Source organism: Phalacrocorax aristotelis, chromosome 12 (assembly GCF_949628215.1).
Source record: "Phalacrocorax aristotelis chromosome 12, bGulAri2.1, whole genome shotgun sequence".
NCBI classification, from domain to species: domain Eukaryota; kingdom Metazoa; phylum Chordata; class Aves; order Suliformes; family Phalacrocoracidae; genus Phalacrocorax; species Phalacrocorax aristotelis.
Genome location: NC_134287.1, coordinates 709033 through 722118, shown reverse-complemented (window position 1 = coordinate 722118; position 13086 = coordinate 709033). Strand labels below are relative to the sequence as shown.

At 47.2% G+C, this 13086-nt stretch overlaps 1 protein-coding gene across 4 annotated transcripts in view; it reads right to left on the bottom strand.

Annotated features, from left to right (window-relative positions):
- Window positions 1-13086, bottom strand: part of LOC142063714 (uncharacterized) — a 33415-nt gene that overhangs the window by 10769 nt on the left and 9560 nt on the right. For 2 of the 4 annotated variants that reach the window (XM_075107755.1, XM_075107757.1), the window contains exons 2-4: window positions 11424-12277; window positions 3220-3381; window positions 470-656 (exon numbers count right to left, since the gene is read on the bottom strand). In XM_075107755.1, coding sequence (XP_074963856.1) covers window positions 470-656; window positions 3220-3381; window positions 11424-12277 — 1203 coding nt within the window. The remainder of the gene's footprint in view (window positions 1-469; window positions 657-3219; window positions 3382-11423; window positions 12278-13086) is intronic. The other 2 variants (XM_075107758.1, XM_075107756.1) reach the window with 1 other exon arrangement.

The following is a 13086-nucleotide window of genomic DNA, read 5'->3' as shown; positions in this document are numbered from 1 at the left end:
TTATTTCCACTCAGTCTATAGAATAAGTCATCCTCCAGGAATGTGTTCTGTGCCTGCTTGAGAGGGTAGGAGACTAAGAACAGGCATAAGGCTTTCCATCTTAGATCAAATACTACCTTGGCTGGGGGGGATTTTAAAGCCACATGGATGGGCTCCACTAATTGACCTATTCAAGCATGCTAAGTTTCCAAAAGAGAGACCCATTTTATAACACATTTGTCCTAATCCTTGTAGCCACAGCTGCAGAGCAAAAAGTCCTGCTTCACACATGTGAAGCAGCAAGTGTTAACATCCTAGGTGTAGATAAAGCATTTTAAAAGGCATATCTTAGCTTTCCAGCTAATGTTTAGTTCCACTAACACCTTGCTCTGTTCCCATCTGTCTTTCCTAGGGAAAAGGAAGTTGTTAGTCAGTTTATTTTACCAACTGGTGGCAAGCAGAAGGGCAGGTTAGAGGTATTTGAACTCACCATGGCAGCTGCTCAGCTTTTCAGTGTTCACTCCTATTTCTGGGATGATGGAAAGATCGGAAGGGTTTCCAGTCTGAACCAAGAGGCTGTGAGGTCTGCTCCTCCCAGCAAAAAATGTCTTCATGTCTTGGTAGGAGTTGAGGAAGATGCTGGCAGCTCCACAGGAGCAATGCTGCAGAAGGTACTCCTACACCAGACAAAAAGAAAGCATGCAGACTCTCAGGCTGCAACGGCCCAAGGTAAGCAGGTGGTGCCATGGTACAGTCAAACTGCAAACATTCCAGCCCAGGGATGCCCAGCCTTGTCCTGAGACCCATCATAACCCAGACAAATTATTTAATTCTCCAAAGGGCTAGGCAGCCTGGAGTTGGCAATACAGATTTTTCATGGATTCTTTGGTGTTTAACTTAAATTGCCTGATACTCAGCATCTTTTGGGTTTGTTTCCCAGAAGGAATTGAATACAAGTTTCTAAACACAGAGCTGCTCAGCTAAAGCATTTGTGTAAACAAACAGATCCGTTATAACAGTAACTCGCATTTTAAGATAATGTTATTTGTTTTGGAATATGCACAGACAACATCTTGTATTTTTACCGATGGGATGCCATAGCTGACTTGCATGTTACCAGTCAGAGTCACTGTATGTGGTACTTCAGCTGGTGTATTTCTGCTGTAGCTGGCGTGGTGGGAAGGGGAGATTTTCTGCCTTGCACAAGCATCTTGCACAGGAGTTTAGGAGGGTAGGAAGCAAGGAAAGCCTTATCCAGCTGAAGTGGAAAGGGAACCAAACTGTTCATTGGTGTTGGAACCAGGACAGGACAACACTGGTTTAGCACCTCTGGAGACCCCCAAGCGATCGACAGTTTTAATGCAACATCTCATCTGGATATGTTGTCACAGCAGCATGGCACTTTGCATTACTTATACCTTTGGGAGGTGCTTTGAAAATCTGATGAAAGATGCCACTTTTGGCCCATGGCATTAAGGCAAAGGATGTGGCGTAACCATGTTCCCGTTGTGGCCCAGGATCAAAATGTCAGCAGTCTCTGTGGTGATGTCTGTAGAGCTACCAAGACTAGCATTGGGAACACTGGCTGTCTACAATTCTCATGACCAGTTCTTAATACCACACTAACCCATCTCTGCTCTGGGGGTTGTGTCTTCCCGAGCTGTGTCTGGGGCATGGAAACCTTTCCATGCTCATAGGGTGCACGGAAAATGAACATGGTTTGGAAAGTAGCCTTAGGAGACACTCCAAAATGCGATGTGGACAGCAGCCTCCGCATCTCATGGCAAATGGGGGTACTAGTGTTCCTCTTCTACACAGAGGGGCTGTGACTCTGAAGAGGAAAATGATGGAGAGCTGCTCAGATGTAGGACATGCAGGCACTGCAGAGGTACCTGGGAGAGAGCACCCAGTTTTGCAGAGCATGTTCCAAGTGCTGAATGTCACATCTGGGGGTCCAATTCCCTGCTGAGCAGTATGGGGCAAATGCAGCTGAGAAGGCACTGCTGAAAGATCTTGGAAAATACAAAAAGATCACAGTTTCAAGTATCTAAATGAAAGCACAATGCCTTTCATTTCAGTGGGAGCTGAGGAGGAGGGGGCACATATACCAGATTAGGTTTTGACCCTGAATTTGCAGCTTGGAAGAGTTACTTTGAGCAATGACTCACAGTTGTAAAGCTTCAGGAAATGTGCTAACAATTCCCAGGCTCTATGTAGGAGGCTGCATTCCTCTGAGCGTGAGAGATGGGTACATGGAAATGACGAGCTACTTGGCTCTGCAACCTGACTCACAACTTGGCTTTGGCTCTGAGGAGGAGTCAGTCACCTACTGCAGATCCAGTCCCAGCAGGTGGGAAAGCAGCACCGGGGGAGGAATGACGCTGTCGGGAGAATAAAAGACTTGCCACAGCATGGCTGGGAAGAAATAGCTGAGTGTGACAAACCCCTTCTGTTCCTTTGGGGAGTGATAAAATAAGTAGAAAGGGAGGGGAGGAAAGAAACTGGAAACCTGGCGTGATGGCCAAAGAAAAAGGACTGAGAAGCAGAGGTGGATTAGACCTGAACAAAATATGCAGGGACTAAAAAATGCTGTTTAGGAGGACACTAAAATGACTTGCAAATTTCAGTCAAATTCCTCAGATAGCTCTGGCTGATAAAAAAATGACAAATGGGAACACTGAGATATGTTTTATGTCAGAGATTCTTCATTTGGCAGCTCAGAAGCGTAGGAATGGAAAGAAAGCATGAGCTGGGTTAGGAGGACCACTGCTTCTCTTTTCCATTGTGTCTGTTTTGTGGGAAGTTCTGGGATTTTGACAGTTTGAAACCAGAAGGAAAAGAGTGAGCTTTTAATTCAAAACACAATTGCTAAGGAGGTCCATGGAAATGTTTGTTTTGATAGCACTGACAGGGGCAGATGTGTTCTTGGGAAATTTTTGGCTGTAGAGCAGTAAAAGCTACTGAATTTGTGCTGGTCATCGTATGAGGTGAGAGGAATGCTTTTTACCTCAACAGAAGCAAGCACATCTGGGAAACAAAACTGAGCAAGAAGAGAAACCCAAGCCCACTCTAAAGGCAATGGAGCCCACTGTGGTGGGTGAGGGCTCCCTGAAGACCAGAGCACCCAGCCCAGACGGGTGTGTGTCAAGTAGATTAGCATCTTTCCTCACACAGGCTTGGAACTTTCCATCTGGGTCTTGAGTATGTAATTTAATGAAAGATACTATGGTGTCTGCTTACCTCTTTTATCTGGCTCATCTTCTGTTCTTTCTGCAAGCTGCATACTTGCTTTTGGAGACGCAGGTTGTGCTCCTGCAGCTGCCCAATCTTCTCAATCAGTTGGCAAATGTGTTCCAGGTATCCCAGACCAGATCCCAGGGCTTTGCTGTTACCTTGGTTCACCTGCAATGACAGTGCATCTTGGACCACGGAGTAACAGCAGAGCAATGCTTACTAGCAGCTGGGAGCCCAGCACACTGCTTACACTCGTGTGGGCTGTGGTAAAGCTACTTGAGCTTCCTCTTGCAAGGAGCTTTGGTTATAGCCAGATCTGAGCTACAGCATTGCTTGCTAGGAGCTCTTTTCTGGATTACTCGGCAAGATGCTCCATCAGAGGGACCCTTCTGACTGATCACAGGCTGACACAGAGGAAAACCTCATGACAGCCTGTTTCTGCTTCTACCTCCTAGGCTAATTTTTGTCTTTTACTGGCCACAGGACCCTTACAAATGTAGTTCTAGGGTATGGTACAGATGGCTGGGTTAGTATGGCTCACTTAACCCATAGCCCTCAGTACAAGTCACACATATGGGTAGTGAGGCTGAGCTTGGCTCGTACCCAAAGGTACGTATCTGCAAGTCGCAGTGATCGGCTTCTTTATGACCAACCTGGGGGTACGTTTTGTCTGCCTTTGGCAATCTGCAACCATTATAGCACAGCTGAACTCAGACCCTCATCACTGGTGCATCAGTGAAAGGGACGTGTGCCTGAACCACGCTGCCAAAGTGAGTCTTCACTTCTGGATCTTTCCACAACAGAGATGATGATCCCACTGACACTGGCCCTTAGCAAATCCCAGCTTACATCCCTGCTGCCAGTTTCTCAGTCATTAAGAGATGCCTGAAGAAAGTCTGCAGGACCAAGCTTGCTGCCTGGCTACGGCAGGATGTTCTGTACCACTGACCTCCCCACACCCAGGACCTCCAGGGCCTCACTGCTGCTCAGCCAAGGGCAGTGCCGGCGACAGACACAGCCTGCGGCAAAGGAAAAGCAGTGGTGCTTCCCAGCCTTCTGCTCTGCTCCTTGCCGCTTCTGGCCCCAGGACTTCCCCGTGCACAGCAAGTATCCTCTCCTGCACCGCGAGCGGACTCTGCCAAACGTGCTGCTAACAAATACACGCAGGGGCTCACTTCCACCTTGGTGCTGGCTGCTGATGTGCATGGGATATCAGTAAGTAAAATAAGCCTCGCTCTTTACAAAAGCAGTGCTCTAAGTTTATCTTACTTCAAAAAATAAGTTCCCTCTACAAAAGCAGGAAGCTTACTCTGTCTCCTTTCCCACAACAATCTACATTTTTGGGGAAATGCCAGCCTTGGGACTCTTCCTGTCTTTTCATTATGTCAGAAAGCTCATAGTGTGTTCAAAAATAATCAACATTAGAATTTACTTCTTTTTAAACAAATGATGATACAATGTTATTTATAAACAGGTATTATTATGTCCAGATGCTTTTGTGTCTGAGGTTGGGACAGAGGTCACATGAAATCATAAAAAATTGTGATGACTCCAAGCCAACCAGTCATTCACATTCATGATTTTTATGTTCCTCTCGGGCAGAGCCTGCAGAAGTGGTGGCAAGACAAAGGTTACTCAGCCATAAAAGTCCTTAGCAAGTCTGTGCAGTGGGAAGGGGCGCAGCCCCAGGACCCACAGGGAGACCAAAGCCCACGTAGTGCCTGCTGGAAAAAGCTTGACTCAAACGCACTATGACTAAAATATCTGAAAACAGCTAGGGATTTTGGGGTGCCCAGCTTCAGAAGCATGATTTTCAGAAGGTGCATGAGTATTAGCTTCTGAAAATCTGGGGTTTTTTTTTAAGCTGTCCCAAAATGGGTAATCAAAAGTTCCTTATTCTGCCTGAAATTGTAGGCTTTCTGCCACTCTGTACCATCTTTTTGCAAATTTAACAATTCTCCTTTCTTCCAGTTTTCTGTTGCAGTGACTGACCGCAAGTCTGTAGTGCCCTATGGAGACAGTGAGCCAAATCCAACCCCATTTACAGCTGTAGAAACACAAGGGAAGACTACAAGGGACAGAGGAGCTCTTGGAAAAGAGGATAAAGTAAAATATTTGGCTGTAACCTCAGGATTGGGGAGAGAGCGTGAAGCATTTGACTGTCACCTCCTTCAGGCAGGGAGCCTCTTTTTGTTCCAATATTTGTCCAGTGCTCAATACTCGAAGGTCCTGCTTTGTGTTTGCGGCTGCTGGTTTCATAGGGCAAAAAGGGCAGGAGAAGAGAAGATGGCCCTGATTTGCAGTGCTCTGTGCCTAGGTCTGAAGGTATGAAAGCAAAGTTATGTTTTGGGCGGGCATGGAGAAAATCTGCCTTTTAGCAAAAGTTAGAGAGAGCCGGCTCCTGAGAAAAACACAGGTTCCCCAAAAAATGAGAGGGAAAAGGTGTAGAGCAGTTGCTCCAGGTCTTGGGGCAAGGTGGATTTATTCCTGTGGAGGACCTAAACCAGACTGAAGGTTGAACTCAATACGCTGGAGGCCCCTATTTCACAGCCATCCTTCAGAGGCTGCTCAGGGCAGGCATTTTGGGCTAATTAATGGGAAATTAATTTGCATTTTATTGAGGTGATCCCAGCAAGCGCAAATGAGCAAAAGGCAAATCAGGCAGAGCCTGCCCATCCCTGCAGGGCCAGACACCTCTGGTCAGCATGCAAGGTTAAAAGCTTTTAAGGAGGATGCTTCACCTTGCTTTCCCTGCCACAGGCCCATTAGCATCAGGACTGTGCAGATATGGCAGACATTCAATACAGAAGATTTGTGTAATTTAGCTGGTTGCCCCCAAAACAATTGCTCAGGGAAGGCATCTCTAGGGACCCTCCAGGACCTTCTTTTCTATAGACTGGAAGTACCTAAACAGCCCTATCTTCTGGTCATGCCAAGTGCAGCATAGAACCCGCTCTGTCACATTATGGTCTAAATATCTCCCTCTCAGCACCTGTGAGAGACTTTTATGCTAACGGTGGAGGGTGAGCAACCACAGGAAAACTGCAAACATTTTTCACGATGAGTCTCTTCCAGTCTGTCCTCCCAGCGGAAGCTTCCTAAAACATTCACCTAACGGGACTGACATTTTTCCCATTTCCTACATGGGGACTGTCAAACAGTATTGGAACAAAAGGCGTGTGCCCATTTTTGAGCTGATGAAACCTATGAAGAAGGAAAACCATCTTGTCTACTTTTCTGAGGGTGAAGATGCAGAGGATCAGACAAGCATAATTTATTAATCAGATGGTTCAAGTTGCACTACAGAAGTAATGACATAATCATAGAATGGTTTGGGTTGGAAAAGACCTTTAAGATCACAGAGTTCCAACCCTCATGCCACGGGCAGGGACACCTTCCATGAGACCAGGTTGCTCAGAGCCCTGTCCAACCTGGCCTTGAACACTTCCAGGGATGGGGCATCCACAGCTTCTCTGGGCAACCTGTGCCAGTGCCTCACCACCCTCATAGTGAAGAATCTCTTCCTTATATCTAACGTAAATCTACCCTCTTTCAGTTTAAAGCCATTACCCCATGTCCTATCCCTACATGCCCTTGTAAAAGGTCCCTCTGGAACTTTCTCACAGGGCCCCTTCAGGTACTGAAGGATGCTACAAGGTCACCCCTTCTCCAGGCTGAACAACCCCCACTCTCTCGGCCTGTCTTCACAGGAGAGGTGCACCAATCCCAACTGACTTGCTTGAACAGGTCCATGTCCTTCTTACGCTGGGGGCCGCAGAGCCGGAGGCAGCACTCCATGTGGCGTCTCATGAGACTGGAACAGCGGGGGAGAATCGCCTCCCTTGACCTGCTGGTCACATTTCTTTTGTTGCAGCTCAGGAGATGGTTGGCTTTCTGGGCTGTGAGCACGTATTGCTGGGTCATGTTGAGCTTCCCATCAACCAACATAACGTATAAATAGGTGCCAGATTTTGCTTTCAGGTACATCAGCCTGAGGCAGCCCCTCAGCTGGAAGAAAAGTAATCCAAGGCTCTCAGCTATACGCTGCCGAGTTACTCCCATTACGGTTTTGACCCTGCAGAGTTAAGGTGCACTACATTGACTTTATACCCATGTAACTAAAAAAGAGAGCTCTGCCCTGGTGAGTGCTCACCTGACTAAGTTTTGGGGACAGATTTTTCAGTACATGTAGCCCTGCTCAGCTGGTAATATCACATTTGTGCTGGTCCACAGATTTCTTAGGAAGCTTAAAAATACAGGATCAGAATCTGCCCTGAGAACTTTGGCTTATAAAGCCCTCCAGTCAATATTTTGGCTATAAATAGTCTATATTTGACTACCAATATAAAGGCCTCCAGTCAGTATTTTGACTGGTGTAAAAATTGCATTTTTTCCCTCTGAAGCCACCGGAGTGGCAGAGGTGGGAGCCAATCCCTCCGTTTCTGTGCACGTGTAACAGCGTGCTCGCTGCAGCAGCTGAGCACTATAAGGGTTTGCAGTTCACTGGGAGTTGCAAAAAAGACAATTGTTTTCAAGCCTCTTGTCTAATGAGTTATCGTCAAAATCTGCATTTCTGATCAGCTAATCAGCACTTTGTCCTGCCTCACTTCAGCCATTATCTGTTACTTTGAGGCGTGCGATGGGCTCGTCTTCAGCTGGGCTCAAGCAAAGTGCCCCGGGCTGGACCTGGCAGCAGGAGCCAAAGCTGATGGGCAGGACTAACCTTGCAGGCAAAGCTCTTCTTCATTCGGACAAGAGCTCGCTGATGTTTCTTGCAGTGACTTAGGGTTCTGCACTTCATACGATGCTCTTCGCTTTTTCTTGTGGATAGTTTTGAGTTATACCATGCTCCATCCTCCCATAAGTCCCTCACTGGCTGCTTCTGCTGCATTAGCATGGCCGGTATGGAGGCTGTATGGTTACTGCACCACAGCCAAGGAACGCAATTACAAACCTTCCATCATAGGCTTGGAGCAACTGATTAGTGACGCCACAAGCTGAGCGGGAAGCATTTGTCACTGGAAGCTGACAGCACCAAAAGGCTTGTGAATAACAGGAAAGAGAGGGATCGTGCTGTAGGTTTCTGACAGCTCCACCCTGCTGTCCAGGAGGGGCTGTGCTTGCTGATAGCATCTGGTTTCCTCCATGCAGCACGCACAGGCTATGCCTGAACCGTACCTCTCTTTGCAGAGAAGTGTTTTGACTGCTTTGGCCCAGGATAATTAGCACGGTGTGAATAATGGTTTTTTTTTTTCATTTAATGACGACAATGCTCCCACCCTCTCTCTTCTTCTAAGGGTATGGGCTGACTTGAGACATAAACTTTATAGAGTGTGAGGAAGTGTTTGCAAAGCAAAAGCATCAAATGCTATGTATCTTCAAACTGACCCCAAACATTTAATTTGGCTTAAAAGGAAATGCTTTTATTTAGCCTTCAAAGTTCTTTCACTTGTTGTTTGACAGCTTCCACTTTCTTTCATCTTTCTAAATGTAGGCAGATTTCAAAATAACGACAATTCAAAACAAAAGATCAGAACACTTTGTTTAAGAAATGCCAGACTGAAATGATTTGATGTATATTTTCAGCCAAAGGCATTCACCAAATGAATCCAAACAGTCAAACCATTTGGGCATTTCCAGTCTCTCTTTTTCAGCATTCTCCTTCCTGTTCTCTTGGCAGTGGCCTCGGCAGTGACGGAGGCTGGGAGGACATCAAGGCACATCCTCACCCAGCACAGGAATCCTCGCTCGGCTGCAGTGCGCCGGCAGCCACAGTGCTGTCACCTTTGCCACAGCCAGCTGGGCCCGGGAGCCGCAACTGCTCGCCTGGTACTTGAAAGCTGTATTCCCAAAACCAGCAACAGAACTGAGGAAGTTGGTCACCTATAATTAAATAATGCTTCACCTGGCATTAAATAAAGGTGCAAAAGTGCTTATACTGGCTTGTAGCAACACGAATTTAAGGCAGCAGGAATGGATTCCATGGAACAATTTGCTTTGCCGTGTTCTTTGCCAAGCAGAGTGGCTATATTCTGGGGCCGGCTATCTTTCAGACAATACTGAATGCATTTCCAGGGTATCTGAGTCCCTGAGACAACCTCAGAGCAGACAGGAGATTGGCTTCTAAGTACCATGTTGTGTTTTGGACAGGTTACAGGCAAACGTGAAAACCACAGAGTAAGCCTGGAGCAGAGCCTCAGCTGGGGTGAACCTGCATACATCAGGTGTACGGGCAGATTATCATCTGGACATCCTTTCTGAGCGGGTCTCGCTCTGTCCTGCCTCTGCTGAAGGAAGCGAGGACAGGTCAACCTTCTGCAGGTCTGGCGAAGGCAGAAGTCTCTGCACTGCAGGAGGCTGTCCCCGGGCTCCGAGGCACCCAGCACGGCAACAGCCGCAGGGCTGCGCAGCAGCCGTGGGCGCTTGTTGCCCCGGTCTGCTTGGGTGCTACCTGGCAGCCCAGGAGTTTGAAGAGCGCTGCTTTTGAGATACAGCAGCCTGGAGGTACTCTGTGAAGAGGGGCAAACTTCCTCAGCATCCAGGTCACAGCTGTATATAGCTTGAAAAATAAACAAAGAAAAGTGCTCTGGGGTACAGAGCTTTAGCACTCGGCCAGTGAGGATATTAAAAAGGAGTGGACATAAGCCACCAAGAGCTTAATTTCCTCTTCAGCTTCTTTCTAATTTAGTCTCGTTTATTTAAATGCTCTGCTTTGGGAAACTGAGGCTCCATTTCACAAAGGGTTTAAAGGAATTTCACGGGCAGCCAGAGCTGTCGGACAAGACCAAGCTGGCTGCAAACCCTCCGGAGTGCAACAGATAACTTAGGTAACTTTTTATAAAGTCTCCCTGTGGTCAAACCCTCCTGCTCCAGTCCCTTTTTGAACTCTCTGCCAAAAGGACAGGTCGCTGACTGTTTCGGAACCATACAAAATAGACATCTTGTCTTCTGCCATGTGTGGGGCAGCTCTGGGGAGGAAGAAACTGCTCAGCTGGATTGTATGTTGCTTGTACTGCCTTGAAATGCAATATTAATGGAGATGGGCCATCTCTGACCTTCCTCACTGCTCAGGAAGGTTCGGCATGCTGGAGAGGAAGGCCATTGCCTGGTGGTTCCGGGCCCGGGCAGAGAGGTCATGGCGAAATTATACGCACAGCACACAGCACGTGTGACTTGGGTTCCTCCCAGCTGTCTCCTGTTCTAATTCATCCCTATTACTGCAATGAACGCCCCGAAAAAAACCCCACCTTTATGCACCACTTCATGTTTTTGGTGTGTCTATGTGACCCTCTTCACCTAACCTGCCCTTCTCCTTGCCCTTTGCTCTTGGGGCTCCTTGGTCTGTCTCTGCCAAGAATCAGCTCCCCAGTTAGTTCTCTTTTTTTGCTGGTTCTTGGAAGCCACTGCAGCAGGCAGGCAAGGCAGTAATCTGCCTGCAGGTGGGCAGCACAGGGCTTCAGGGGAAGCACTGGGTGGAGCGCGTGCCAGCATCCACTACGGGAGAAGGTGCACAGAAGGGCTTTTTTAGTCCTGTCAGTGGCACAGTGGGAAGGCACAAGGGGGAAAAAGCGGGGTCTGGAGTGGGACAAGCTGCTGAAATCATGTCTTTGCAGTTTGGTCCATCAGAGCTGTGCTGGCAAGTTAAAATGGGATCCTCATCTCCAGGCCAACAAAAATTTGTATTTGTTCATTAGCTCCCTGCTCCCTCATTATTTGAGCGAGCTGGCTCAGTAGGACAGGATGGGCCTGGACAGGAACGAACTACCCCTTAGACAAGTTCTCTCCAAATTTCGGCACCCCAACAGCAGTCCAGCTGCTCCCAGGAACAGGAATAACCTGACCTTGAAAAAGAAACTATGTTCCGATCCCCATCCCATGTGATCAGAGGATGATGACTAACTTCACAATCTTCACTTTAAGACCAGAATCAAGTCCATTCTCTAATCTAGGGCTTTTTGAAATATCAGATCTGCATGAGCCATTAGTCATCCTTCCCCAGACCCAATATATGTCAATTACTTCGGAATTTCACTGCTGTGAAAAGAGCTCTTAAAAAATCAGTTACCATGATTTGCTGCTTACGACAGTTTCAGGGGAGATTTTCTAACTCAATCAGATGTGTCCTAGTTCATGACAAACAACAGGACTTGAACCCTGACTGAGGTATTTGGACAGGCCTGGCTCTGAGGCTCAGCTTAGGTATTACTTACCTCACTCAGTCTACAGCATTCATCCATGTATTCATCCAGACTGTCACTTGTGGGGTACTTCTTCAGCTGATGTCCACAGAGCTGAAGGTCTTGCATGCTACCAAACTTCTCTGGGAAATTGTCGCCAATTGTCTTTTGCTCTTCTATGGGACCTGGGGCGGGAAGAGTGCTTTCCCTGGGAAGTTCCCTCTCTGGGGTAGGTTCCTTTTCCAGAGACTGCCTTTTGCTCTGGTCAAAATGTTCATCAGGACTTTCTTCCTGAGGGACACTGAAGTCTTCAGGGGAAGCTGTAGGGCCCTGCACAGCATCTGCCTCCTGGCTGAAGTACTCAGCTTGCTTTTCGCTCTCTGGATCTTGGTGGCTGGCTTCTCTGGCATGCTCTGGACATGTTCTCATTATCAGATGGTCAATTTCTGGAGAAGAAGAGGTGCTAAGCACACCTGAGTCACAAAATGAGTCTCTGCTGTGAAGCACAAAGCTCTTCTCTGAACCCGTAGGCGTTGATGGAGAATTAGCCCCACTTGGCAATTCAACCCCCGAATCCTCGGATTCAAATTTGGAGAATCTGTGAAGGCGGCACTTGGACTCAAAAGCGCTGAGGTCAGGCAGTGTGGCTACATAGTCTGTGCTTGCCAGGGCATCTACGTAGTCTGGATCTGCCGGTGCGGCTGCTGCATTCGGACTTCCCTGGCAGTCCGGGGGGAGGCTGGTGCTGGGGAGATGGGACCCTTCTGTGCAGGCTGTGTCAGCCAGAGCCTCTGGGATTAAACCTGGGTTTTGAATTCCTTCATTGCTCAGTATCTTCATATGGGTTAGCACGACTTTGTCCTCAGCAGGTGGGCTCTTCTTACCTGCTTAAAAGAGAACAAGTAGGAGGTCACAAGAGGCAACAAAACTCCGTGTAGAGTGCATCCCCTGAGGGCTGTGAAATGTAAAACTGTCTATAGTAAGCTGGTAGAGGGGGGCACCCCTAATTTGTTTTTCTTGAGCTATATACGAAGCTTTCTTGTAGGCTTTGCTACAACAGAGTTGTTGTGTTTCGTAGACCTGGCATCCTTCAGGGGGAGTCATAAATGCACACAGGGTTCTGATTTAGTAGATAGGTAGAAAACAACACATGTAGCCAGGTAACTTTTTAGTGATTACCTGCACACAGACATAGAGAAGTGTATGTTCTTTCAGCATGACAGACATAAATTAAGGCTAAAATATTTCCTCTGATTAAGTGTATTCTGAACCAGCAGAAAAAAGGGTAAAACCAAATCTGTCTTTCTGTAGACTGAAGCGAATTTGGGATTGCAACAAGCAATTTGCAAACCGATCGGTATTCTCTGCAGCATTCTCTGCCACACACAGGTGACGAAAAGCAAGTACTGATAGGAAAAGCAAACGAGGCACTGTAGATCTTTGCACTCCCTCTAGGATTTTAGGTATGAAGTAATTTCTTTAAATGAACTCTTACCTTCTTTGTGAAGGGAAAGGATATGGAGGCGGGCTTTGTTCATGAGGTTTTTGCACATGGACAAAGACGACTTGTTTTCACATAACAACTATTTCACACGGTAATGTGGTAGAACAGTCTCTAGATGAAAGGTTGATCTACAGGAGTTGTAGATCTGCCCCCAGGTTTTCTTACTGTTTTCCTGTATCTAACATTTCACAG